The sequence below is a fragment of the Pundamilia nyererei genome, unplaced genomic scaffold (genome assembly GCF_000239375.1).
Source record: "Pundamilia nyererei isolate P.nyererei 1_Seehausen unplaced genomic scaffold, PunNye1.0 scaffold00177, whole genome shotgun sequence".
NCBI classification, from domain to species: Eukaryota; Metazoa; Chordata; class Actinopteri; order Cichliformes; family Cichlidae; genus Pundamilia; species Pundamilia nyererei.
Window position 1 is genome coordinate 343,838 of NW_005187578.1, and position 27,955 is coordinate 371,792.

The following is a 27,955-nucleotide window of genomic DNA, read 5'->3' on the forward strand; positions in this document are numbered from 1 at the left end:
ACACACCAGGTGTATAACATTTTCCTGGTTCTTCAGTTTTCTCCAAGCCGATTTTTACATGTGTGAGAATCGTCAGTAGTAGTAGAGTGGTGTAGTTTTGCAATACATTGCAGGAAACCGTGACCTAAACTTGTGCAGATATGAAGTTCTGTGTACAGCTGACTCAAGTGTCATCGCTATAATTCAAGTGAGAAGCATGATCAACACATGATGCACAATGTGGTTTCTTTTTTCATGCACCTTGAATTCATCCCTCATGGTCAGACTTTCAAAGCACAGTACTACTGTAAAGTCCTGAAGCATCAGAGGGGAAACATTAGAGGAAATGACCTCTGAATGAACTGCAGTGCAACAGCCGTAGCCCACAGTGCACTGAAAAGGTCTCCACTTAACATCTGCCCATTCAGCTGGGACAGCCTATCCCAGCTGAGCGGGCTCACAGGGCAAGTGGCAAATAATAATGATAATAATAATATTATTAATATAATAATAAGTGACTGGTGAATCTCTGCCAGATATCCATACTGTAATATAGTGGATGTTAGCATGTGGTGCAGAGGTTGATCAGAGTGATCTTTGATGGATAACAGTTTGAAAGCTGTGATAGAGAGGAAGTCACTAAACAAAGTCTCCAGTTTGCAGCCAATCATAGAGGAAGATTTCCTAATGGTGCTCAGCAGAGTACGCTGCAGCTGCCAGAATTAAGGTATACAAAAGCACCATCACTCTGCTGCACACAGTGAACACAAGCTTCCTCCCTCGTTTTTGAACAGCCTCTGTGTTGGTCTGCCTGCTGGTGATGAGGACACCCAGGTACTCGTAGTCCTCTACGACATTTGCATCCTGACCCAGGATACATGGGTGAGGCCTTCTTCACCTTCAGAAGCAAAGGATTTACAATGTCATCCACTATTGTGCTCTCCTCCTCGTCTAGTCTAGCTCTAGATGCTACGACTCAGGTTATTGAAAATTTGAGGCGTTTGACATGTTCAGAGATCTGACAAGAGACAAGCTTGAAGGGGACACTGGGCAAGCTGGAATTTTATGAACGGATTTTATGAATAGGGACACATTTTGTATTATCATGCAAACAAACTAAACTAAGCATACCTGTTAGCATGCCTGCATTAGCACTTAGAGTGACGAGTGTAACACTTTTACTTAATTAATAAGAGATGACTGCTGCAGCTGCAGAAATCATCCTGACTCTTCACCCCTGAAAACATTCTGTGTTTACCTTTGTCCTCACTGGTGGACTCCCTCGCCTGCTCACAAACCTCCTGCTGCCAATCTTCTGTCTCCAAACTGAAGTAACATTTACGGCATCACTATGAACTCATTAGCTCCTCCACATTAAACCTCCATTATCACAAGATGAGAATGAGTCGACTGGCCTTTATGTGTAAAGTTGGTAAAGTGCCCTTTTATAAAAATGAAATATCTGACAGCCCGCTCACTGCACCAAAAGCCTCTGACATTGGCACAGACATCAGTTTTTGTCTAATTTAATATTGGAGTGCGTTCTGGTGCGGCCTAAAACAAAGTCAATAACTCTTCTTTATGTGTGTAAAATAGGTCTTATTTGCGCGCATGAGCCTCAGGAGGAAATACGTTTATGATGTATACATGCAACAATACATGAGTCAACCCGAGCTCGGAGCTATAAAAATGTGGCTCCCTTATTGAGTTCATCAATCAGCTGCATATTATGTGAGCAAAACAACATAATGGATATTTTCTCCGTGACGTTCTGATGGCTCCATCAGTCGTAGCGTTGTCTGAGGCGAGACCTCCCTCTGGGCGCGAGCAGATGTCGAGGATGTTTAATTCATCAGTTTGCCGCTGTCACACAAGTGGGAAGAAAAAAAAAGACACAACAGATGGACCCGACTGCAAAATTCAGACACCTCATTTAGTTTGTACCTCTGGGTAGAAGCAGATGTCTGGGATGGAGGCCGATTCGTTGTACGTCTGGTTCCTGAAGGTACTGGACTTGTCGAAGTCGCACCACAGCTATGGGAGACCAACAGGGTGGATTAGTGTTGTTGTGCAGTTTTAAATGATGCAGGATCTGCATAAAAATACCCACATTCCCTTTCAGACAAATTTCCATCACGCTTTTAATATTTCAAGATAGTTGTGTGAGAAATCGACAGCTGATTTCAACTTTCTGCAGGAAAACACCAAATTTCTCTTGCACAGAAGGAGTGATGCAGTTGACACGAATAACTGAAGAAGACCTGAAGGGTTGAATTAGCAGCAACACAGGATTCTTACAGAAGGGGGGGGAAATGTGCAGGTGTAGGTAATTAAAATCTGACTAAATAAAGCAACTGAACAAATACTTTACAAACTAAGCAGTTGAGTGGGTTACTTCATTGCAGAATATTGTATGCTCGTTGCTTTTATCTTCAACGTACCTTAGCAGCTTCTATTTTTAAAAAAAAATATGTATTTCAAAAATTAAATTAATAAATTACAACAACAGAGTGAGAACAAGGATGTTCCTAGTTGATTAAAATAATAAGAAAATGCAATGCGTGGTGTTAAACATTAATTATTTCATCCCCTACTCAATTTGTAAGTTTGCTCATTCACATAGAAACAAAGTCTTTAATTTTAATGGAGAAAGACAGAACATCAAGCAAAGGTTCAGGAAGAGCCTGTTAATGATCTGAAAGTAGTTGGGACCACAGTCACCCAGAACACCATTGATGACAGACTACGGCATAATTGATTGAAGTCTTGCAGTTCCCACAAGCCCCCTGCTGAAGAAGATACATGTAGAGGTGTGTCCCAAGTTTGGCAGTGAACATCTGAATGATTCAGAGAAGGCTTGGCAGAAAGAGCTGTGGTCAGATGGAGCCAAAGTCAACTCGACCCAACACATGCAGCCAAGCATGGGAGTGGAAACATTACACTGAGCTGTTTTTCTGCTAAGAGTACAGGATGACAACAGGCGGAGTCACGTGGCATAAAATCTTTAACAAGAAGTTTCTTGCCTCAGCCAGAACACTGAAGATGGGTCATGGACCAAAAACCCACCACCAAGATAACAAAGGAGATCCGAATGATCCAAATACTCTAGCTAGTGTCCAGACCTCAATCTTAAAGAAAATATTTGGAACGGAATTCTCAACTGGCATTAAATGTCGTACCACTGTGCTTTCCAACAAGTACGAAGTCAAGTGTTGTAGTCTGTATTTACCCCACTGCATGGACTGAGGTACTGCACACCATCAAATCAGCCATGTCTAGATGCCTACATCGTATTCCTCTGTTTCATGAAGCTCCATATTTAATTAACCCATTAAAATACATTTTAGCAGCCATGCTATTGAAGTAGGTGAAATGTTTCTTCATTACCACAAACACACACTTATAAAGAAAATCGCACACACACTGTCCTGTTGCCCGAAGTATGAAGAAATGCTACGGTACTAACCATGTAGCATTCCCATATTTGATGCATTCTGACAGTTATTTTGCAGACAGACATTGACCCCATGTTTTAAATAATATATGTAAAAAAATAAATAAAGAACTCACGATATTGATCATGGCTGCCAGGAAGTTGATGAGGATCGAGACGAAAATGATGACGTTTCGTGCCGCATAGGTTTCGTTTATCCAGCAGCAGGCTTTTCTCAGGACCAGAGGCAGACACTTGTAGTCCTCCGCTGTCGTAACTAGGACCAGGCAGGAATGGAGGATGATGAGGACCGAGAACTGGATCACCATGGTTACCATGCTGCAAAAACACAATGATAAATATGCCAGTGGGACACTGCAGCTTAGGTCTAGTCTTTATTTGAACAGGTAATCAAGCTGACTTTTAAAGAATAATTTGAATATATTTAATTGTGAGCCCAGCATAGTGGTGCAGTTGACAACACAGTGGGCAGCTATTCAAAGGCTGTTTTCTTGTATTTGTGTCAGTGTTGATGGCACACTTGCACATAAACCACATTGGAGACTAGGGATGGGTACCGGTGTCCGGTGCCATGATGGCACCAGTTTGAGCACCGTTTGAGCACCGGCACCGTTTCAAAAGTACCGATTTGGCACCGGTATCGGATAAAACCTAAACGATACCCATCCCTATTGGAGACTGATGTGTCACTCCATACCCTGCCACCCACTGGTCCTTTCATGTTACTATAGATGTGTAAAGTGTTGCATTGTAATTATTGTTATTTAACCCCTTCATACATGAATTATGACAACTTTTTCTTAAGTATTTTTATTCGTCTTTTCACACCTAAAGATAAATAAAAACACTGAAGAAGAAAATCCTGATTGAGATTGAATTCATGCATGGAGGGTTAAGTGAAAAATAGTCTGAAGAAACAAAAAAATATTATGTATGTCCAAAACTTCAAACGTATTGTATTACGAGATATCAACAGATGGCACAACAGGTCTGGGCTCTTCTTTTATGTAATAACAAATTTTACATCCATCCAATCGCTTCCGCTTATCCACTGGAGCCTATCCCAGCTGTGTTAGGGTGAGAGATAGGGTACACCCTGTACAGGTCTTCAGTCTGTCGCAGGGCTACCACCAATATCCTAATACCAATTAGGATTGGGAAATGTGCTCTAAACTCCTAACAGCCCAATGTGGGATCACAGATGACTGATAGCACTGCCACTTGGGCGGGATGCAGAGGAGGTTAATGTTAGTGTGCACTCAATGGCACTGTCCACCTCCACAATGTACAACGTGTGGCCTAAAAAAATCTCTCTTACACAGACACACACACACACACACACAAACACACACACACACACACACGTCGGGTAATTATATCTTTCGGGACATCTAATTGACATAATGCTTTCCCTAGCCCCTTACCCTAACCATGAAACATGAATGCCTAACTCTTACACTAAACCTAACCATAACCAACTGTAACCCTGACACTAAAACCACATCCCCATAAGAGCTGTTGGTCCCCACAAGTACAATAAACTTCCAATTTTTGGTCCCCACAAAGATATGAATACACACACACACACACACACACACACACACACACACACACACACTGGTAAAGGTTTTAAAACGTGTCACCTGCTGGAAAAGTATCTCCATCACATCAAACATCAATTTAATGACTTTTGCTTTCACTTTTCACTCTGGCTTTGGTGTATTCGGTTTTGTTTTTATCAATTATAGCTCCATATGGTCATCTACTGAACGAACATCTGAACACTGAAGGCTCGCTACTAGCACAGAGTAGGTGTAGTTTTGGAAAACAAGGCACACCACTGAACTAAAACGGGCGAATTACTGAAAACGTTTCCTGAGAGAGTCTGAGAACAACACAAACCTGCAGAATTCTTGTATTTAGTGAAGCTTGTGTGCTGTTGTTCTATAGATGCAGGCAGGTATCAAAGCGGCTTTCAGATTGTCAGTTGGCATTACCTTACTCTGTTCTCCTCGGCTGAGACTCATTAAAAGCTTGTGATTCTGCTCGAGCTGACCTGGTCACACAAGATTTCCTTCACAGTCAGAGTCACACAGACGACACAAGGCAAGATACGCTTATAACGCAGCTGTTTCTGCCTCCTTTCCCTTCTTTCCTTCACCTAACCCACTCCCCCCCACCCTCTAAACCTCTGACATGATGAAAAAAAAGAAAACCTCAACCTTTACATTTAAAATACAACCTAAATCTGTCCACTCAACCCAAGTCCTTAACCTCTCACAGATGACATGATCATCTACAGCTGCATGCATCAGAGAATGCTAACCCATATACTAGGGCTGCATGATTAATCGTTAGAAAATCGCGATCTCGATTCATACTTATGTGCGATCTCATTCCCAAATGACAATGATTTAAAAAAAATTTGTTTAAAAAAAGACGACGACGATTGTGCTGCATTTTGATCCGGGACGTAATCTGCATGAAAACAAGCGCTCACTCTTCCTGCTCAACAAATGACAAGGGCGGAGCCTTATACCACGTGATACAGAAGCTGGCTGCTAAAATTAGCAGGGAAAAAACAACGGAAAGCATGTCAGGGATGACGAGAAAGTGACAGGAGAAAATCCGTCCCGGTCAACCACCCAAACACCAATAATAATATACAGCGCTTCCCTATACACGTCGAACTCCCGCAGGCACAAAGAAATTACGGAGGCTATCACTTATCACCTGACCAAAGATATGGCTCCATCAACACTGTGCAAACGAGGGATTTAGGAAAATGATCAACACCCTAGACAAACGCTACACAGTGCTGTCCCACAACTATTTTTCTATCGTTGCACTACCTGCTCTATACACGCAGTGTCGAGCAACGGTGGAGACGGAATTTCAAGCAGTACAACATTTTGCGGCAACAACAAAACGTGAGACATTTGTTGTTTTTATGTTTATTGTTTTTATGTTCAGTCTCAACTGTTACGAAGTTGATGTGCAGTTAATAAGTGCAATAAATATTTATACTGGAAAAGAGAATCGTGAGAGAATCGTGATCTCAATTCTAAGCCAAAAAATCGTGATTCTCATTTTATGCAAAATCGTGCAGCCCTACCATATACTAAGGCTACATAGGTCAGGGTTTTGTTATGTGATAGACCAGTGAGCTGTCCAGGGTGTACCCTGCCTGTCACCCTATGACCTTTAGAATAGCCTCCAGCCTCAACATGACCCATGTTTTTACACATAAACAAGCACCATGGAACATACTGGACAGCTAGCATTTCCTCTCTGATATGATTTTGGTGCGGTACAGATTAATGTCAGAATTTCCAAGTTCCCCAGGATTTCCATCTGGAACAGCCCCCAGGTAGGACTTTTAACTCGGAAAGTCAATTCAAGATGGCGACAGTAAGCGTAAGCAGTAGTATAACTGTAAAACCTGTAATCTCTAATCTACTGTTTTGCATTTGCGACTCACTAAATAATCCATATGCGCTCCGTCAATGACTGTGCTGCAGCGGTGATTTTAAGCACTTGTGCTGCACTGCTAGCAATTCATGAACGCCTGGAATTCACCAAGAACCAATACAAATCCTGCTTTTGGTGCCTTTAGGACTTTCCTACTGGAACACAACAAGTCACATCCGTCTTCTGAGGGAACTGGAACACGGCATTTTTCTAAGAATAAGATTAGTAAGCAAAGAAGCTACTGTTAGCCAGTTAGCTATAATTTACATATGCTGCATAAAAGGTTAAATTGACACTTTCTGTCACAGTGCAAATGCATGTGGGAGCCCACTGCCCAAACACTCAATGGGAAGGAGAAAACCAACCATCAGAGCAAAAAATGGTTTTCATCCAAGGATATTTATCAGGACTGTGTTTTAACAACACATAACTTGTTGTAAGTTACAATTTGTGTAAATATAATTCAAACAAATTTGTCATCCCCCCCAAAAGCACTAAAAAAATACTTATTACATTTGTGAAGAGAAAGAATGAAACCTTAGGTTCCCAACCCTGATGTTGACCCAAGCTTGCCCTGACAGCATTTCAAGTCTCATTGGGCCAGTCCCGTTTGTTCACTGGTGATGTTGGGACCAGAAGAGAGGTTTTGAAGCAAGGAACTCAGGAGCAAACATAAACAGTGTATCCATTGGATTTTGGTGCTACACCCACATAAAAATCAGTCCCCAGTGTCTTAGACGCAACCAAGAGGGTCAGGGAAGTTCCTATTTTACACTGAAGGTGCAAAAGCTGCTACACATGCAGAATTAAGAGATTGTGCATTTTGAAATGATCATTTTATTGAATATCTGCTCTCTTACCTGGCAGAGGGTAGCAGGCTTTGGATGGTTGTGATGAAGACGAGCACAATGAAGGCGCACACCAGGTTGGATTTGAAAACCTCGTCCCTCATCTGTGAATACTGCACAGTGAAGAGAAGACAAAGAGAAAGAAAACGGAGGAGGAGGAGCAGGTGAGGGGAAGACGAGAAACAAGTTTTCAGACAAACAGAGAAGACATCAAAATGCAACTCAAACACGCCAGTGCACTGCCACAGATGCATGCCACGGTTCAAACACAAGCGTTAGAGAGAGACAGGAGCTGGTGGGTTAGCTGTGGGGTCCTGGGGAAGGTGCAAAGCTCACAAGCACAATGCTAGCTTTTAGCAGAGTCAGAGAGGAAAACGATGCACGCTGTGTCAAAATAAGCAGACTGCAAAGCTAAAACTCAGGTGGGACTTCAAATGGTTACTATATTTAGAGTAGGAATAATATCAAATTAATTAGCTTTTTCTTTCAAATGTCTTTTTAGTCCTCAAGTATCAATGCTAACAACTCAACCAAATAAAAAACTCTAATAAGGATTTCTAAAAGCCTCAACCTTTTTGCCTTTTTGACTTTCTCCTACTTTTTTCTCTATATTTTACATATAGACCCACTTTCCAATTTTTATATTCTGAAACCTGGTATAGTTATTCTAGCAATCAATGTAAATAATCCAGAGCTGTGAGGAAACCTTCAGACTATTTGCACCTGGCCAAAGGTTCAAGAATTTTCTTAATGTTTCATAAAATGACCTGTTCTCTTAAATAAGAAGACTAGCTTGGCTGCTACACTAAAACAGAAAGAGATACGCTAGCCTGTTTAACAAGTACACAAAGGGAGATATTAAAACACTAGTTGACTGTTTTAATCATAACAATTACTCATAACACTTGGAAGATATTTTTTAATTTTGGAGAGCACCAAGCTAGCCCTAAGCTAGCACTAGCCTAGCACCATGCTAGTGTACTCATGCTAATTAGCTTACTAAATGCACAATCATAACAGTAGCATTCACTGTCTTATCAGATAGCTATATTTATTATTGCTGCTAAATACTTTACTGTTTCTGAATATTTAATTTAAAAATATTTAAAGTCTTTATTTAACACATTTTAAATTTCTGATCCTGTGGCTTCTGCCGAGTTACACGAACATAACTTGACCTGAGTCACCAGTCTGACCAAACTGCCCTGAATTGTTTCACTGAAAACTTCCCACCCTGTAACCCCCGCTGCCCCGTCCTCGCTCTGTCTCTTTCTCAAAGGGTGCTGGGAAATTAGCAAGAGGATGCTTCACGTTTTGTCACAACTTTGGCAAAAAAAGATGAGGGAGGCCAACAGCAAATCACTGCACATTTACTAAAGAGGTTAAGAGGGCAACAAAATAATAATAATAATAATAATAATAATAATAATAATAATAATAGATTCTTGGAAAAAGTTTTTAATGTAAGATTCAAGGGGAAACACAAATGTGAAGAGGGAGGAGCAAAACGAAAGTCAACTTAAAGGTCAAAGTGAGCTCAGTAATGTAACAAAAAATAGGGTAAAAAGGGACTAAAAGCTTCAGAAGTTCACTGCATTCACTAAAGAAAAGGTGGGAAAATACAGACACACTTTCCAACTTCCATATCTCATGATAACGGCAATGAAAACTGGCAGCTGTGTTTAACCCCATTTAGATGTTTGTATTTGAGTTTGTTTCTTTTAAAGGCGAAATAAAACACAAAACCACTTTTTAAATATCTTTAAATTTGTTTTCAGATTAATAAAATCACAAACTGCTAAGTGGTAAGGTATGAACTCATCAAAGGTCATTTGACTATTGACACTACTGCTTATATAGAATTGTAAATACTTTTTTGTGTAGTTTCTAACACAATAGCGACATTAAACGACATAACACAGATGATTAAAAAAGTAACAATAAATAATATTTTATAATAATAAATCCTAATGTAGACACTCTAGTATTACATATAGTACATTTAACAGAAATAAATATTTCAAACATCTCATCATTATGACACGTTCAGCTGCAGTTATGGGATATGGAAGTCAGGATTTTGAGAAAAAACATATTTTTTCCTGTCATGCTGTTTTCCTTTAGTGAATGCAGTGTGCTCCTGTAAAAAAAAAAGAAAAAAAAATAGAGTTGAATATGTTGTCAACTTTTTCCACAGGACTGTAACAGGGGTCCACGGCATGGACGTTTGGTCATGAGTAAACTGAAGGTGGAAACTGGACTCCAGGTGTTGGCAAACATCATGTTTCATCCAGCTTCGAAGCTTGGCGAAGAAAAAAAATCTCACATCCTTCATCAGATTTGAAGCACGTCAAACATGAGTCACAGTTACACGTGCTTGATGTGTGAGAATAATAGTTACATTAACTCACAGAAGATATTAATGCCATGCAGAGTTAGTCTGTAATGTTAGAGATGAAGCTGATTGTGTTGTTATTACGGAGTGTGAAGTGTGCCAACAGAATAATAATTAATTGTTGTATATTTTTAACCTGTTTTGTTTGAACATATAAACCTGAGAAGAATCCTAAAATACATTTAATTAGAAGAATTTAATTTCACTTTCTTTCATTTAAATTGCATAATGGAATTATGGATAATAATATACTAACTCAAATGCATTAATTATTGACTGATTATAAAGTCATTTACGAGCCAAACATACACTCACAGCTTTAAGCTGAAAATTCTGACATGTCACTTCTGCTGCTACCTTGCAACACGGCCTGCTGTTTGAAGCCCTCCACCATCGCAGCATATGCTCCTGCAGGATATATACTTATCAGACACCCAGCTCTATATGCAACACATTTGCTAATGCTACAGCCACACGAGGCAAAACAGTGTTTGGGGACCATGACACAATCAAAACGACTGTGACCATGTGCAACAAACTTACAGTGGCTGCTTTGAAGATAAAACAAGGTCTGCAACAACTTTCACTCCAATCAGTTGCTGCCTTCAAAGCAACTGCTGTTACAACCAAATTTCCCCTAGTGGGACAATTAAACGATTATTCTATTCTATTCTAACTTCGAAGCTTTCAATAAACTTACAATAAGATGAAGCGAGTTCAGTTAAGTTCATAAATTCCTCCATAAATAGCAACATAGTTGCCACAGGACAGCAGTTTAACTGCAAAATGGCCCCGGGCCTCGACAACCAAGGTGTGTAAGCGGAACAGTTGGCAGCTAGTTAAGTTGTGTTCCCTGTTGCAAGGAGATGCAGACTTACATGTGTACATCTGTCTGCATTTATGAGTTAGAGGGTGATAATTTACAGTCAGTCTGGAGGCAGGTGAATTGTGCAATCTTACAATCAAAAGCGGTTGACTAGCTAACTAATTGCAAACAGGCAGTGGAGGAGAAAGAATCCAATGTAAGGAAGGAGGTAAGCAAGAAAGTTGCTTCTCCTACTTTTACTCTAGAGTGATGAAGCCTAAATCCCAAACACTACCTGTGTGCTACAGGAAGGAGGGTTAGATGTTGGTTAGATGTCTGATAGATATTCTGTGGCGTCAGTTTTCTTGTTTTGCTTCATTTCAGAGCTTTTCAGAGAAAATCCAGGTCGACGCCAATGTCTGGCTTAACCTTCTGCATTCTACGTTCTGCTGTATTAATTATTGTGGTGGCACACTTCAGAGTCCATTTGCTACAAAGATGAGTAAGTCTTTAGCTAAAAGAAAATCCTTGACCATTAAATCTATTTTGCAGTGCATCGTATCCCCTCCCCCCAAAAAACACAACTTTTTTTATTAAGTCATTAAAAGTTGTGGAATCTTAAATTGACTCAGATTGACAGTAAAATACAAAATGTCAGTCTTTTTGTTCCTGCAATCCCACAGTAGTACCTCATGTGCCTTTAGCTTACTCATGATGGGACAATAAAAAATTGCTGGTTATTGTTTTGCTTCTGAAAGTCATCATTTAGGAAAAGATATGAGGAGGGAGAGAGAAAGAAAAAAACAGTTATCTGTCTAAAACCCCAGCTACCTTCTCTTCCAGGCTGGAGTCTTTAAACATCAGTGAGAAAGGCTTGATATGCTCTCTTCTCAACTTATCGCCACTCCGTAAGTCGATGGCGCTCTCTATTCGCTTGTTAATTTCCTCAGGACCAGAGTGGACATGCAAAGCTTGTGCGAGATGGTTTGGAAGCAGATTTATCGAATTTCTCGTTAGGGCAGCCAGAGTCTAGAGGGAAAGCACATGCACATAGAATGAACCTGCTTGTCCCCCTTTTGGTTTCATTCAAGTTACAAATGAAAAAGAAGAACAGACACACAGTTACATTCAGTACATACACAAAAGAAAGTTAAGGAAAAGGAAGAAAAGGGAAGACCAAAATGCAACATCGGCTATCAGACCGACACTTCAGAGCAAGTCATGCATCTTCCATTCACCCCTGCAGCAGGTTCACTTTGCACTCGGGTTAGTGGTGACAAAGCTCTTAAAATAAGCACGCATTATAACAAAGCTGTAACTCATGTGCGGGACGTGAAAACAGAATCGAAATGGCAAATCGTGAAATGAAGGACAGAAAACAAAGGTTTGGATACAAGCGGAGCAAATGCACAACCATTTATTTCCACCTGTTATTATTATAACCTTCAAAACTTTCCAGAAACAAAGTTAAACTCCATTAAACCCTCACCCCAGACAACCCTGCAAGACATTAATATGCACTATTATAAAAGGTAATTGAACAGCGCAACCTCTTTCTTTACAAGGGTCTCCTCGGGTTTTAATTTACCACTTCATCGCTTCCCGTCTCACTCGGCCTTCCTTTAACTAAAATATATCCAAGGTCAAAAGCTGCCATAACTCTCTTTTTAAAGCAACCCTTTTCATCCTCTGCAAATCAAGTCTACTAGAATCATTACAGGCTTTTCCCCCCAAAGGTTTTCAGGTGAGATCATTTCTGCTTACAGACGTTTCAGTCTGACTGTGAAAACGGCCAAATGTACAAATGTAGAAACACCGAGGTCAGTACATCCGGATTTACTCTGCAGTTATTTTGATTATACTTTCATGAGGTCACCAGCATGCAGATCCAAAAAGATACAACTGATGAATCATTTACTTATTCATTTAAAGGCTATTAGCCCATACCAGAGCTGACACTGGAGTAAAACACAGAGTTTCACGCAAGCTGTGTAAATGCACAAACATGAAAAACAAACTATAAAGGACTAAATGTCCGACCTCAAAGGTCCAGAAAAGGTTTCACATATGTAACAAAGGTGTTAAAATACTTGTCGGCACAGTTTTGTCTAAATTTTAAATGTCTCTAATTTTAGGTAAAATATAAATTTAACTCTTAGATGTTCAGGTTTTACCGTTTAAGCCAGCGGTCTCCAACCTTTTTAGCGCCATGGACGGGTTTATGTCCAACAATATTTTCACGGACCGGCCTTTAAGGTGTCGTGGATAAATACAACAAAATAAAATCAGTACCAAAAATCAAAATCAGTATCGGTGCCAAAAAAAGAAGATTTATTCACAACACACGGGAAAGACCCAGGGAAACGGAGTTAATGATAAAAATGATAAAAACCCTGAAAACCATAAATTTCACACTCGAGCCTCAACTCTCGCGGCCCGGTGCCAAACGACTCACGGACCGGTCTGTGCCCGAGGGGTGGGGACCGCTGGTTTAAGTTATGTGGGACACATTTATTACAATCTGACATACACTCTGTATCACTGGCAGAACATCACTTCACAGCAAGTTAGTTCTGGGTTTCAGTTCAAACACATTCGTTTTAGGATCCACTGTTTAGATATGAGACACATAAAGCTTGAGTGAGGCTAGAAAAGTGTTTTAAAGACACACTTTCAGTGTCTGTGTGAATAACATTAACACTGCTCTGCAGACTGTGCACCTTTTTTTTTTATAAGAGGGCCATTTTTGTATAGTTACGACCCCCTCTGCATTGGGGGCTCGCCCATCCTTTTTTTTCTCCGTCGGGTTGACTCGTTCTTTGTTCTTTGTTCGTTGCCGTTGTCGCAGGTGTGTTACCGGTGTTCTTGGTTAGCTCTACTTTTCTGGTTGGCAGTTTTTTCTTGTGTGGGAGGGTGCGTGTTAGTATGGAATTTAAATTGGAGGATTTCGCTTTAGGCCCAACTGAAGAAAAGCTGGACAGATGTAAAAAGGATGACCTCATTCTTATTGCCAATTTCTTTGATGTGACGGTGCCATTGAATGCAAAGAAAAAGGAGCTTAAAGAACTCCTGTGTATTAAACTGCATGAAAGGGGGTTGTTTGGTGAGCCAGGTCCTGCAGAGGGAGTTGAGCTGGGAGCTGTTGCTGGTATTCCTGCCCCACTGAAAAATCTCCCTTCTCAAACTGGCCCATCTGCGGAAGAGCTGCAGTTAACACTGCGCATAAAGGAGGTGGAGTTAAAAAAGCAGCAGTTGGAGGTGGATGCCATGCACTTAAAGGTTAGGGCTCTGGAGATAGAGAGGGGAGCCGCTGTATCTGCCAGTCCTCCTACACCTCGGTCAGCCCCGCAGTTACCATCCCAGAAGAAGCCAGAAGACAGCTTTGATGTAAGTAGGCACATCACATTAGTCCCAGCATTTAGAGAAACTGAGGTAGACTCTTATTTCACAGTGTTTGAGTGCATTGCAGGTGGACTACACTGGCCAAAGAATGTATGGTCTCTTTTACTTCAGTGCAAATTGGTGGGCAACTGCTGCGCTTACGTGAACATGCAGTGTCCTCCTCGTCTGCCTAATATTTGAACTCTGTTTGTAAACTCTGATATACAGCTGACCTTAGTTTTATTACAGTCTTGTGTCTGCTGGCCCACTTTAGTTAACCCTTAGCTTTTACTCTTGCCTGTTCTTTTCTTTGTGTATTAATTGTTTCCCCGGTGGTCTATGGAACAGCCCTGTCGGTTTTCAGTTCAATGTTCGTAATAAAACCCCTTATTTACTCTGATTTCGTGAGAGGGCTTGTGTATGTTTCTCCCCTCCTGTCACCTAGTAGAGGGGGTCGTAACAGTATCCTTGCATCAAGGTACAAATTAAATTGTCCCCAGAGGCTTAAAAATTGTTACAAACTCAAGGCTACAGTTAAGTTCCCTCCTTCAAGGGTAAAACTGCAGCAGCTTACAGTGACAAGCTGTTGAGTGTCATTGTAACAAGGATCAAGGATCGCTCGCAGGAAAAAGGAAATTAACCTCTTCCTCACATGTCCTCCTTTGGTGTTTTTTCTCTATCGATGACCTCAGCCTCCACTTTGACTCTTTCTCAGCTGTACAGCCCATCCTGACGTAGACGACATGTTGGCTCCAAAGGTAAAAGCGATGAAGGTCACACATGAGGATCAGAGTAATTTTCTCAGGCCCATTGACATTAGCTACCCATCATTATTAAGTAGCCACATATTACAAATTACCCTTTGAAGTGTTTGAAACCTGTGGAGCTGGCAGCCATTAATGATGATGGAGACGTAGTCAAATTCAACATTTCTCACCAATTCTGACCGATCCAACGTCTCACCTCATCTCGCTTCATTCAACACATTAACGCGCGACATCCATCGTGCTCAGAGAGATCATTAAACGTTCGTTTTCAGTCTCTAAATGAAGGTTCTCAAACAAACACCTTCATTAGCGGATGCCTCTTCTTCTGTGTTTCATGTCAGGACTCCTCTGACCGTCATTACATGCAAATGTGAGTCCAATCAGAGCTACCTGGAGCTTATAAATGACGGCAATTTAGAGGTCTATCAGACAGTGCCTCATGATTCATGAGAAGCAAGATCACCTTTTACTGTCAGATGAAAGATTCTCACGTCTCACAACCACAGAGTGAAAGTTTTATTAATTATTCATTATAATTAATAATAAATAAAACGTAATTATATTTTAAAGTCTGAGGTTCTTGCTGGAAATGCCTTTATTGGTGAAATGCCTGTATTGAGGTAAACCTCAGATTACAGTGACGACAATCCTTCTTATTTGTGTTTTCCTGGATTCAGCCGAGAGTGTAGCTGAACTATCGACCGTGTCTGACTGCGTCGGGCTTCAGAAGAAGTCCTCTGTTTTATGACGAATGTGCTTTGAGGCCGACTAAGATCTTGACTCTCGTGCACCTCTGGAGTATCTTGTGTTCTGCTGCTATTTTTAGCTCCCTCTGTGACCTGTTCCCTCGCCTTCTACTTGTGCCTCTGCACAGCACACCGGATCTCCTTCAGATTTTTGTTGTGGGCAGCTAGGAAAAAGCCAAGATTGTGTTTTCAGTGGGCTCTGATCCACCACACAGCTCAGATTGTTTCCTTTGATTTATCTCACGCGCACACTTTGGGCTGTTATCGTCGAGCGGCACATCGAGAGTTTCACCCAAGGATAGGCCCCATTCCTGCCTTTGAGCTTGAAAACTGTGGGCTTACTTATCTGCAAACTGAACTGTTTTTCTAGTTGTCACTTGAAATGTCATTTGTTTCTTCAGAAATAAAAGAGCTTGCACTTAACCCTAGCAGGTAGGAGGAAATGAGGTGCAAACTAAAAGCATCAGGAAAAGTTCTGTCTGCATAATAAAAAACCACAACGGAGAACAGTGACTGTGAGCTCAGCCCTGTTTGCTCTCAGCGAAGAGATCGGAGCTGAAACTGAACTTGAGCTCAACAATTCATCTTTTGCATATGAATGAAAACGCATGGCCTTTGTGTCAAATCATTAACATATTTGGAGCGGTTTCATTATAATGAGGAAACTGGCTGATGAGCATCAGCTACGCACTCCAGGCCCAAGACAGGTGAGGTGACGGTATGCAGACTTTATTATCAGCTAATTTCAGACTAATCTCAGCTCATTTATGTGGGAAAAATATACAGACGATATGTCTGAATGCGACATGCGACATGCGTCTGTTAAATAGAGACAGAGTCAGCTGTGATGCTTTGCAGCACAAAATCAGATCAGGTTTGGGGGTGTTTTATGTCCACACTGTGATTTTGGTGTAAATGCCATAAAATGCATAAACAAGGCAGCACAGAAGTAATAAAAAGGCTTATTGACCCATAAACATAAATCTTTACAGGAAGAGACTAGAGCGTGGTTTCTGTTCTGAGCTGCACGAATCCACACCTGATTAAATCGGTGCTTTTTCAAACTAAAATGACCCTGGATGATGGATGACCACGCAGCAAGTACCAGGGGGCTGAAAAATAGATCAAACTTTACTTCAGAAATAAATTTTGTTTACAGCGTGACACAAAATTTCTTTGGCTTTACTTTAAATACTTCCCCCTTCATAACAGCTGCCCAGGATGACTTTTTAAACATGATTATCTCGTGCTGTTTTAATTTGAAAATCCTTTCTCAGGTTATCATGTTTAAAAGAGAAAACTTGACCTTTAACCTTGACAATGAGGTCACCTGAAAATACTATAGTCCTGTGTATGCAAAGTTGAATGCCCTGCACACCAACCCACTTGCTGTCCGTCAGCCTTTTAAAGCCGAGGTGGGGTTATATTTCTCAGTAGCAAAGATTGTAAAACATCTGAAAATACCAGTGAAAGTCCAAAGTTTAAAATTTTCCAATGGCATCCCAGTGGGCCAGACTGGAGTCTTTGCCGGGCTGATTCTGGCCCCCGGGCCTTTTGTTTGACACCTCTGCTAACTAAAACATCAAGCCGTCACTTGGCAAACCTGTTCATCACTTAACCTCCAAACATCTGAGCCGGAAAGAAATGAAACAGAGATGAGCTCCAATGATAATAATGCAAGACTGCTGAAAACCTGCAGCACTGATAATGTAACTGTATGTTTTATTTTGAAAGGTAAGGTTCTCTTGATTCACTCTTTTCATCCTGTTCACAAGCATAAAAGACACTTTACTACTCCACTCTTTATCTTTGCACATGCAGCCCAGAGAGACGCAAATGTCAGCTTCATCAGAATATATGAAAAAAACACACTAGGTAGAAACTCAGACTTTATGCAGAAAAAATGAGTACAAGCTGAAATTCATCATCGCACAGTTAATTTATCATCAGCGTCTGGAGCTGGATGTTTTCTTTAGGTTTCCTCTCTTTAGAGGAGAATCTGGTTTCAAACATGAATCCCTGTGAAGTTTAAAGGAAAGCTGTGAACATTTTAAATATTTAAAACAAGGATTTCCACCATCAAGAGATCAAAGCCACAAAAGAATTTCCTTCTCTTGTTACACATCCCTGTTTCCAGAAATTGGATGAAGCTACATAATATTTTATATAAAAATCTGTGATGTAGACTTGCTGTGTACTGCCAAGTTTTCCTTGTATGTCAGTCCCCTCTCTGACCCTCTGCTACCTGTGAAAACTCCATTCAAAACACAAAACACTCTTCTGTAAAAAACAAGTATCGCAGAAAAAATCCACATCAGAAATCTCTGCACTGAATCATACTTGTAATTAATCTCTTCCACAGCCAGTCTCTTTGCCTGTCTTCCTTCTCTCACCCCAACCGGTCGCAGCAGATGGCCCCGCCCCTCCCTGAGCCTGGTTCTGCCGGCCGTTTCTTCCTGTTAAAAGGGAGTTTTTCCTTCCCACTGTCGCCAAAGCGCTTGCTCATAGTGTTTTTCTCTGTATGTATTATTGTAGGGTTTTCCTTACAATATAAAGCATCTTTGGGTGACTGTTGTTGTGATTTGGTGCTGTATAAATACAAATGAATTGAATTAAATTGAAATCTGAATCTATTACTTCATATTCCACAATAAAGATAGCGAGCCTTAGTCTTCAGCTAATGAGAGAAGAACTCGGAGGGGGCAGGGCTATGAGCCGTGCTGCTGTGATTTTTCCTGGCATGCACATCCCTCAGGAAGTCTACAGCCTAAAGGGCAACCGCTTCTGAATCTGGCATTTCCCGTCTTTGGACTGGCTACAGTGATTAGTCGTCGAGCAGTGTTTGGCTGCATCGAGCCAGCAGGGGTTACATGTATGTATACACATTAATAACAGAACACACTGCTGCAAAGACCAACATATGACAACAGAACAGGGACCTTTGTACTTATTCAAACTTCCTTTTACACCATTGTTTTGTGGCACTGATGTGACGGTGTGCCCTTTCTCACAAAGCATTATATAATTTGAAACATAAAAGTGGCAGACATAAATCAGCAGAGGATTTTCCCACAAAAGTGCCCTAGTCAAATATCGTTTATACATGAAAGATGGATGTCGCCATTGTTGCATCACCAGCTGATTATTGAAGTCTGGGTTTTCACGCCTGGAGCTGAGCATCAAAACACGACCTGGGTGCTTTCGTGACACCAGCTTAGTGGTTTTGAAACTAAAGAAAACAAACCTGAGCATTTAGAGCAGCAATGACGCTTTTGCTCATATGGAGTTTTTGTCCATGTTTATTAATGAGCATTTACCGCTACTGCAGTGTATACATGACTTAACGTAAGGAGAAGCTGAATATGTCGTCTTCAGACTTTTGATTGCACACTGCTTTGTAGTTGAACTGGCATGACTTAAGTCACTACAGCAGCACTGAGCACAAACTCAGACTGCTTCTAGCCTTCGGCGAGCCTTTAAAGTGAACATGCAAACAAGGTAGCGAGAATTAGGTCAAGGGAGGAGCGTCTAGAAAGAGATCAAGCTGCCGCGCGTCCCTGTCGGCTGAGCCACCTTTCATTTCAAATGCAGACGTGAGACTTCAGCAGAGCTGAAATGAAACATGAAACTGAACCCATTTCTTTCTGGCCTGGATTTCACAGAGCGGGGACTCGGAGTAACCGGGTCTTCGAAGGAAACGCAGAAGCTCCTTCGAGGCGAAAGCACTGCGACTGTGCTGTGCATCACGGGCGCCGGCAGGTACACAGTGAAGCATGAAAGAGGTAGAGACAGAGCCACTGAGTCGGCGCAGAGCCCACACGGAGCTCCGAGTACGATTTCAGGGCACGCGACGAATCTTCTGAGTTTCATGATAGCAATCAGTCCCGGATGGACGATAGCTCCCGTAATCACAGTGACACACAGGATATGATGTCATTTCTTCAGTGGCTATCTGTGTCTTACGCAATAAAACACAGGATAATTGGAAGATAATGGTTGGCCGCAGATACTAAATCCTGTTTTTATAACAGTTATCAGCACAGAGCTGTTACCTGCTGCTTCAGTCAGCTGCCTGTGAAATCGGTGAATCATCTGCTATTATGTGTTATTGCATGTCTTCAACCAGCTGTGTACAGTTAATGGAAGCTCCTAGTGCCCATGTCAGTGTGAAAGCTGCTGTCAGCATCCTGGCTGAAGAAAAGGAGCATAAAGTCAGATTACTGCAGGTGAGAGAAGTCAGTCATTCAATCTTAGCATAAGAGTCAAACATAAGCTGAGTATTTCTAGTGTTTTTGTTTAAATATCGGCTACTAAAGCAAGAAAAACGAGCTTCTAAGCTAACGAGACAGTTAGATTTTAGTATACTTTAGTTGCCTTATTGACTTATTTAAAGTTCTGACAGTTTATGATGAGATAAAGACAAACACAGAAGAAATGCAGCAGCTGCAGTTGTCAAACTTCCTGGACTTACAGATCTCCTAGTGTGAGTACACTTAACAAGTTGTCGGGCCTTCATGTGGATTCTCTGAATTACTGCTAGAGGGATGGACACCATTGGTCCAAAATTATCCCCATATCCTGTGTTTTGATGGTGGTGGTTGGTCCAAAGTCTTCTATAGATGTTCAGCTGGGTTGTTAAAGCCACAGCATACGATTCACATCACATCTGATTCACTGACAGAGTGATCCCTGGTGCTATATTCCTCCTGGGAAAAATGCATTCCTACTTCTCTGCCTTATTAATTGTTGAGGAAAGGACTAACCCTCACTCACCCATGAAACAGCTTATAAATTCATTATATTTGATCTCTAATCTAATCCAGTAGTTTTACTCTCATTTCAGTAAGAACATATTTTAAAAATATAGAACTTGTGTGGGACTTGAATCATGGCTTCTCGCGTGAGCAGCAAAATGACGTTTTCACCTTTCAAAAGTGGAAAATGTTAACTTCATGCACATGGACACAAATGAATTGATGCTAGACTGGTCTGATACAGAATAATGTTCAAGTAAATGAAGACAAGTGTCCATAAACACTAATTAATTGATTTAATTTCACGACTACGTCAACCACTGCCATCCGACTGTGTCGGCTCATTTCTACAGTACTTATTTCCCTGCAGCAGAGAAGCAGCGGCCACTTAACAAGACGGTGATTAATTTCCAGAAACGCTGACCATGCGGTGGCGAGTCACGTTTACACCGATTATCGGCCTTCAAATATTCATGTCATAACAATGGACGCAGCCAAGACATAACTGAACTCTTCTTGTTGTACTGCAGTCCCTTTATTTCCTGTCTGACTGACACAGGCGTGCACCAGTATCGTGCCAGCCAAATCAGACCAATAGGAGTGAAGGACGGGGGTCACAGAAAACCAGCAGTGAGAACTCGAGCTCCAAGGAAAGCAACGCAACAGAAAATAAAAGTGTTTTTTTTAAAGAGATGCTTTGAAACTCCTCCGAGGAGCCTTTGATATGCAAAGAGCCACTGTTTGAATTGACTTCTCTAACAGGCTTTCATTGTGCCAGAAGAAAAAAAAAAACCAAGTGGCACTTTTCAGAAAAACCATTCCTCTGCATCCAAACACACGCTTACATCAGACGCTGTAAACTCCTGCTGCATTCAGCCTCGTATACACAGGAGGCGAGTTTGCAGAGTTTGCTGTCAGCTCAGAGCTGCAGGAGATGAAACAATCAAACTGCAGCTCTGCACATTTGGCACACGCTGAGAGCAGAGACACATTTCACTGTTCACATAAGGAGCGAAAATATGGCATTACCATCGCATGTTGTAACAGCGCTGTATTCATAAAAACGTGTAGAATATACAGTGTTAGACTGCAATCTGTTGTGACTGGACTTTTAAATACATATTATGATTTATAATAGTATGTATTATAATAATTGTAATGTATAATTTATGACCTGAATGTCCATGAAATCAAAAGGAAATTGTCAAGTTTGTGTTTAACATTGTTGAGTGCACTCAATCACAGCCAGCCAGACAAGCACACGGGAACTTTAATCAGTCTATTCAACTCAATTTAATTTTATTTATACAGCCCCAAATCACAACAACAGTCGCCTCAAGATGCTTTAGATTGTAAGCTAGACCCAACAATCATATGATGAGCAAGCACTTTGGCGACAGTGGGAAGGAAAAACTCCCTTTTAGCAGGAAGAAACCTCAGTCAGAACCAGGCTCTGGGAGGGGCGGGGCCATCTGCTGCAACCATTTGGGAAGAGAGAAGGAGGACAGGAAAAGAAGTCTATTTTCTATCCAACAAGGAAAACGATGACAGAGCAAAACCACGTTTGGAGTACACAGCACAGAGAAAATCAGACAAATAACAAAGGAGGGAAGAGAACAATTGCAGTAAATAAAAACAAAGGAAGCCAAACAGGAAGAAACTAAAAGAGACGAAGGAGAAAACGCAGACACTGATGCATCACACGTGGTCGACAGCCTACTTCTATAAATGTCTTTTAAACGTTTCAAGTTTGATGCTAAATTAAGTCTTCATTATCTCTATTATCTCTGCAGGGTTTTGAAATGGCTTGGTGATGTGTTTAACATGAAATCTTAAGCTAACTGTTTGGCTAACTGTTCGCCTTCTCCAGTTATCCTGATGAAACGTGAAGCTCGACGGCCTGGAGCAGAAGCTGTAGGAAGGCGCCATTCACTTTGTGATGGAGGAACAACGAGTCCTCGCCAAGCGGCATGTTTGTGGTGCTGGGTGTCGGCCAGCAGCGCTGGACACAAAAAGCTCGTCCGATCAAAGCAATCTGGGAATGCTAATGTGGCCTGAGAATGCACTCTTAATCCCCCTCCCATCATCATGCACGATGACATGTCTTTGTTTGTGGGAGGACAGCAGATACGTCCAAGTATGCGTAAGACAACGGTCAGAGTTTAATCTGCTGCAGAGACCGAGCACCCTCATCTACATTAACACTAACACACTGTCAGGTGTAATACAGCAAAACAAGCTCACATTCATTTACTGTGATACATCAGACACCTGGAAGTAACTAAATAAAATGTGTTTACAAGGAAACTCTGCAGAACCTTTCCAATTACAAGAACAAAGAAAAAGATAAAACACAGACGAGGACATAAAATGAATTAAATGAAGTTTAAATATTTCAGCCTTCAAAGATGGGCAGCAGCTCAGTCAGCAGTGGTTACACAAACTGATACACAGAAAAATACATACGAAATGTGAAGAAAATGTAAACTTCAAAGCTAAGGAGACATCAGAGTAACTGCACCTCCTCCTCCAAGATGAAGGCCAGAACGAAATCCAACAGCTCAAGGTTCACAACGCTGAAATGCTCATGCTCACTAATCACTGCTTTTACTTTACCTTTCACGTGAAGCTCAAATGCAACACAGAAGAGCTCTGAATTTTTCATATCTCCATCACGTCATATACAAAAATCTGAAATCTCCACTTTAAGGCAGATTGTGGCCGATCATCAACAAGTGCGGCCTGATTATGATCCTTTCAGACAACATAGGCCATGGATCAGGACTGAGAATAAAAAAAGAGTCATGCATGAGCAGAAGACTCCACTGTTTAGAGTTGCCTCCTGCCTCCCAATATTACTCCAGTGTGCAGAACTGTAAAGAGGACAAAACAAAGGATGCTGCTGGTGTAGGTGAGGCTGTGAAACGGAACAAACTGCTTCAGCTGCAAATATCTTTTTTACCGTCTTTTCCCAGAAATTGAAACCTCTCCCCTAATAACATCATGCACATCATGAAAGACTCCAAGCATGGTCACCAGTGTTACCCATCAGCCTCCCAGTAGATGCACCTATGATAACACTTCCTTCAGGAGTATCACATTCACAGTTTTGGAAAACTGACCTTGACCCTGAGGTCGAGGTCACAGAGATTCTAACTCATCTGAGATTTTTAGTAGCTGCACCTGTGGTGTAATTTCAAAATCCTACGTTGGCTCGTTCTCAAGTAACCACAAACCGGGGTGTCCACGCCACCCACCCAGCAGGGTGACAACAACACCTCTTTAGTCGTTTACAGCTGAGCGCTGTTGTGTCTGTCAGTCATTAAAAGACGAGACTTTATGACCCTGTCGTCAAAGCATTCCAGGTTTACTTTTCAAAGACATCTCTGCTCTCAAGTATCAGTACTATTGGATATAGACAGCACATGCATTCAGCATAAAATATCTGGGGTGTTTTTAAAACCTCATTTAGGAAAGAACTCAGTTAAGCTGATGGTTAATTAGGCCTGATTCAAATCACTGCAGAGCACAAAACACTGAGAGAAAGAGAAAATCAGCCCAATGATGTCGCAACAATTAAAGCAGCACAAGAGCGGAGTCGTCTCGGTTTCAGTGCAGGTCACGCTGGTACTTAATTCATCAAAAAGGTATCACACCATTTTCATATGCAACGTAGTCCATGTAATGCCCTCAACATTTGGTAGCCTTACTCAGGCATACTAATGTAACACAATGCAACATAGCTCAAACAGCACAATCTTCTAAAAGAAAAGATAAATAACAAATCTTTCATTTTTTTCTTGCATAAACGTCTTTCAAACACCTGAAGATGGCAACTCAAGAGCAGATTAAGAAGTTTCCTTTAAAAAGATCTTCACAATTTACCCGAACCACACAGCCTCGCCTTCGCCCATGAACCTGGCAGCACACAACACGTAATCCTGCCTTTAATTCAGTTCAAGCTCATTAATGCAGCACAAATCACAACAACAGTCACCTCAAGGTGGCTTTATACTGCAAGGTAAATGCCCAACAGTGTTCACAAGACACAACAATCAGACTTTACAGCGCCATCATGTTGTTTCATTGCAGTTGCACGCCTCTCTTCCTCAGTCTATGACTATATATCTAACCGGTGTGTTAGCTCCTTATAGAGGCAAAAGGAGAAAACTGCATTAAATGATACTGTAAAAAAACAAACAATGATGCATTCATCAGCCTGTGTCTGATGTTTTAAGGACATTTTTCTAACATATTTCCTGACAGGAAACTCTCTGAACACCATTTGAAACTGTCACAAACATCCATCAGCTGTTAGTTTTTCTCCCTCTCCCTTCCACATTGTTCAACAAAAAAAAGAAAGAAAATGTGAAACAAGCTCAACCTTCAATCACTCTCTCCAAATTCAACCGTCTTAGACAAAACACAAAACCCCTCCGGGGGCTGGTTTGTTGTCACAGGCAGACAAATGAAGAAGAAATGAGGAGGATGTTTAAAATGGGCCACACAATCACAAGCTCGTCATCCGAAAATAAAAAATAAAAAGAAGGCTGGCGCGCAGTGATGCGTTACCACAGTAACACATTTTCTCTGCAGAAAGCTGTCCACTCGCTCCCAGGAAAACAAAACCCCCCAAAAAGGACAAAGCAACCAACAAACAGGCGAAACAACTGCGAAGATCCCATGCACTGTAAACAAAAAACAAATAAATAAATTAAAAAACGCCCGCCGTGACAAAAAACTTCATCCTGCAGTGAAACTCAGTTAAAGCAAACAAGCTGGCCAAGAATATTCTAGTCGTCCAAATATCATCAGGGAAAATGAAACAGAAGTTTATTTCCTCCCCTCTACTTGCTTCGTCTGGCATCTTCACTCATTTCTGGGTCCAAATGCTTCAGTTCCAAAACGAAAACAAGCACAGACAATTGAAAACAGTCCAAATTAGTTTAGCTCCAATAAAAAGATGCGTGTGGTTGTTCTAACAGGTGTTACAGTAAAGTTTAAGTCGATGAAACGAGGATTTACAAAGTCGCTGCTCTAACGTTGAATCTAACATCGCTGGAAAACTTGTCAAGGATTAGCTTATGTACAGTTTTGATATGACGTGGAGTCCTGCGAAAAACTAGGCACGCCATATGATTAAATAGGTTAATCAACAACCTTTATTGATAATAACTTGATCAAATGATCCGTTTCTGTGGATAAAATCTGTCCCACTCTTCTTTGCAGCATCACTTCATTTTTGCACAGCTCTATTGAGGTCCGGACTTTGGCTGGACCTTCACAACATTTTCTTTTTCAGCCATTGCTGCTGTGCTCGGGATCATTGTCCTGTTGCATGACTCAGTTTGGGCCAAGCCCAAATCAATACCCCTGCAGCGCCGCGCTGACCGTCTGTGCTGTATGAAGTGCTATGGCCAAACGTCTCCACTTCCAAACAAGCCATATTTGTTCAATCTTTTCTAATTGTGCTGTCATGAATGTAATATTGTATGACAGGAAAAGAAAGAAAAAACTCGGGTTTGTGCAGTCTGACATGTACTCTGGGGTGTTTTGCAGTTTCTCTGGGCATTGCATGATCTGACTATGGGATGAATTTGCGAGGATTTTCACTCGTGCTGTAATGTTTGCACGTGCCTGAATGCTCCAGACCAACAAACTGCTTTTATAGAGGTGCTTACACTTGCTGATGATCAATTAATTAAGGGCATTTAATTAGCAGCACCTGGGTCCTACCAGGCTGAGAAGAAACCAGGCTGAGAATGGCAATTAAATAGGTCTGGTGGGCTTGTGCCAGTTTAAAAAAAAAACGGAGCACTGGAGAATATTAAAGAGACGAGACTCCCATTCATCATAAGGAAACATTTGAACCCAGAAATGGGGTCATTATGTCATTAGCTAACGAGCAGATAAAATTCATTCCCCTCCCCCAAACGTAGAAATAAAGATAACAGTTTAATCATCACTGCAGAAGAAGTTTGCTGCAAAGACAGACATTCTCTGGCAGGCTGATAAAGTGCATACATCATGACCTGAATTACAAGCAGTGGCGGGACTTACGTTCTCCTTCCCCACGATGTTGTCAAAGGGGAGCTCGGGGCTCCACGAGGCCTCGTTAAAGGTAGCGCTGCTGGCTCGACGGTCGGCCGAGCTGGCCGCCTCCTTCATGATGTCCTCCGGCAGGGAGAGCAGACTCTCCTCGGGCTGCTTTATCAGGTACGTCTCGATGTTGTGGCGGCGAAGGAAGTCGTTGCGGTCCTTCCCGTGGCCTTCCTCCACCTCGTAGTCACCGTTTAAACAATCCAGAGCTGCCTTAGAGATGTGGATCCTCCTGAAATGGAGAAAAAACATACATATTTGAAACATCTTTTGCCACTTTAGCTCAGTGGGTGAGAAGGTAACCACAGGCCACAGTGGTCTGGGTTCAAGTCTGACCCACAGTCCTTTGCTTCGTGCTTGCTCTCTCCCCACTTAATGCCTGCACTTACTATCCAGTAAAGATAAAAAATGGCAATATACATATATATAAACATCATGCCCAAAGGGAAAGAAGTATCCATAGATACAATGTAATCATGTCGCTGATTAGATGTAAATCCATGATTCAGTTCTGGCTTTGTCTTGCTTTTGTCTTCTGTTTCCTGTACTTTGTGTTTTATTGTGTGTGTTATTTGTGTTCTCTCTATTCATTTTCTCTTTCCCTTCACCCACCCAGCCAATCAAAGCTGCCCCTCCCTGAGCCTCATCCTATTAGAAATCTTCTTTCCCACCATCACATCATGAGCAGCTCATTGGAGTTCTCTTGCTAAAATTGCAGGATCTTCCCCTTACATGTACTCTGAGACTGACTGACTAGAATTCATATATAAAAATTCATTTGAACTGAAGTGAATCCATGACATAAATAATTCCTGTGAAAAACATTTGCTGTTCAATGTTTCACTTTCTTCACCAGGTACAGATTTTTTCTTGAGGATCTTTTTTATATTGTGAGGTCAACACCTACAGTAACACAGAGAAAATCCCAATGATCAGATCACACCTGTGAGCAAGCGCTTGGCTCAGCAACCAGTGGAGATGCATTTAGTGATGACTGGAACAAAATTCCACCTCAGATACACATTTGATGAACATTACGTAACATATGGGCGACAAACATGAACGTGACATGAAACAAACACTAATGTAGAATGTAACATCACATTCACAGGAGGGTGATGAATGTGAAAAATCAAAAGAACTGGGATTTATAAAAAATGCTTTTTTAATACATATAGATGTTAATAATCACTATATACGTGATGATGCTCGAGCTCGATTGGCCCACCTGTTAAGGAGAAGATACATACAGACAT

The 27,955-nt window shown here is 41.3% G+C and overlaps 1 protein-coding gene across 2 annotated transcripts in view; it reads right to left on the bottom strand.

The window, feature by feature from the left end:
* Window positions 1-27,955, bottom strand: part of adcy8 (adenylate cyclase 8 (brain)) — a 120,596-nt gene that overhangs the window by 30,392 nt on the left and 62,249 nt on the right. The window contains exons 7-11 of one of the 2 annotated variants that reach the window (XM_005746327.1): window positions 26,661-26,931; window positions 11,784-11,981; window positions 7,765-7,865; window positions 3,550-3,751; window positions 1,924-2,013 (exon numbers count right to left, since the gene is read on the bottom strand). In XM_005746327.1, coding sequence (XP_005746384.1) covers window positions 1,924-2,013; window positions 3,550-3,751; window positions 7,765-7,865; window positions 11,784-11,981; window positions 26,661-26,931 — 862 coding nt within the window. The remainder of the gene's footprint in view (window positions 1-1,923; window positions 2,014-3,549; window positions 3,752-7,764; window positions 7,866-11,783; window positions 11,982-26,660; window positions 26,932-27,955) is intronic. The other variant, XM_005746328.1, reaches the window with a different exon arrangement.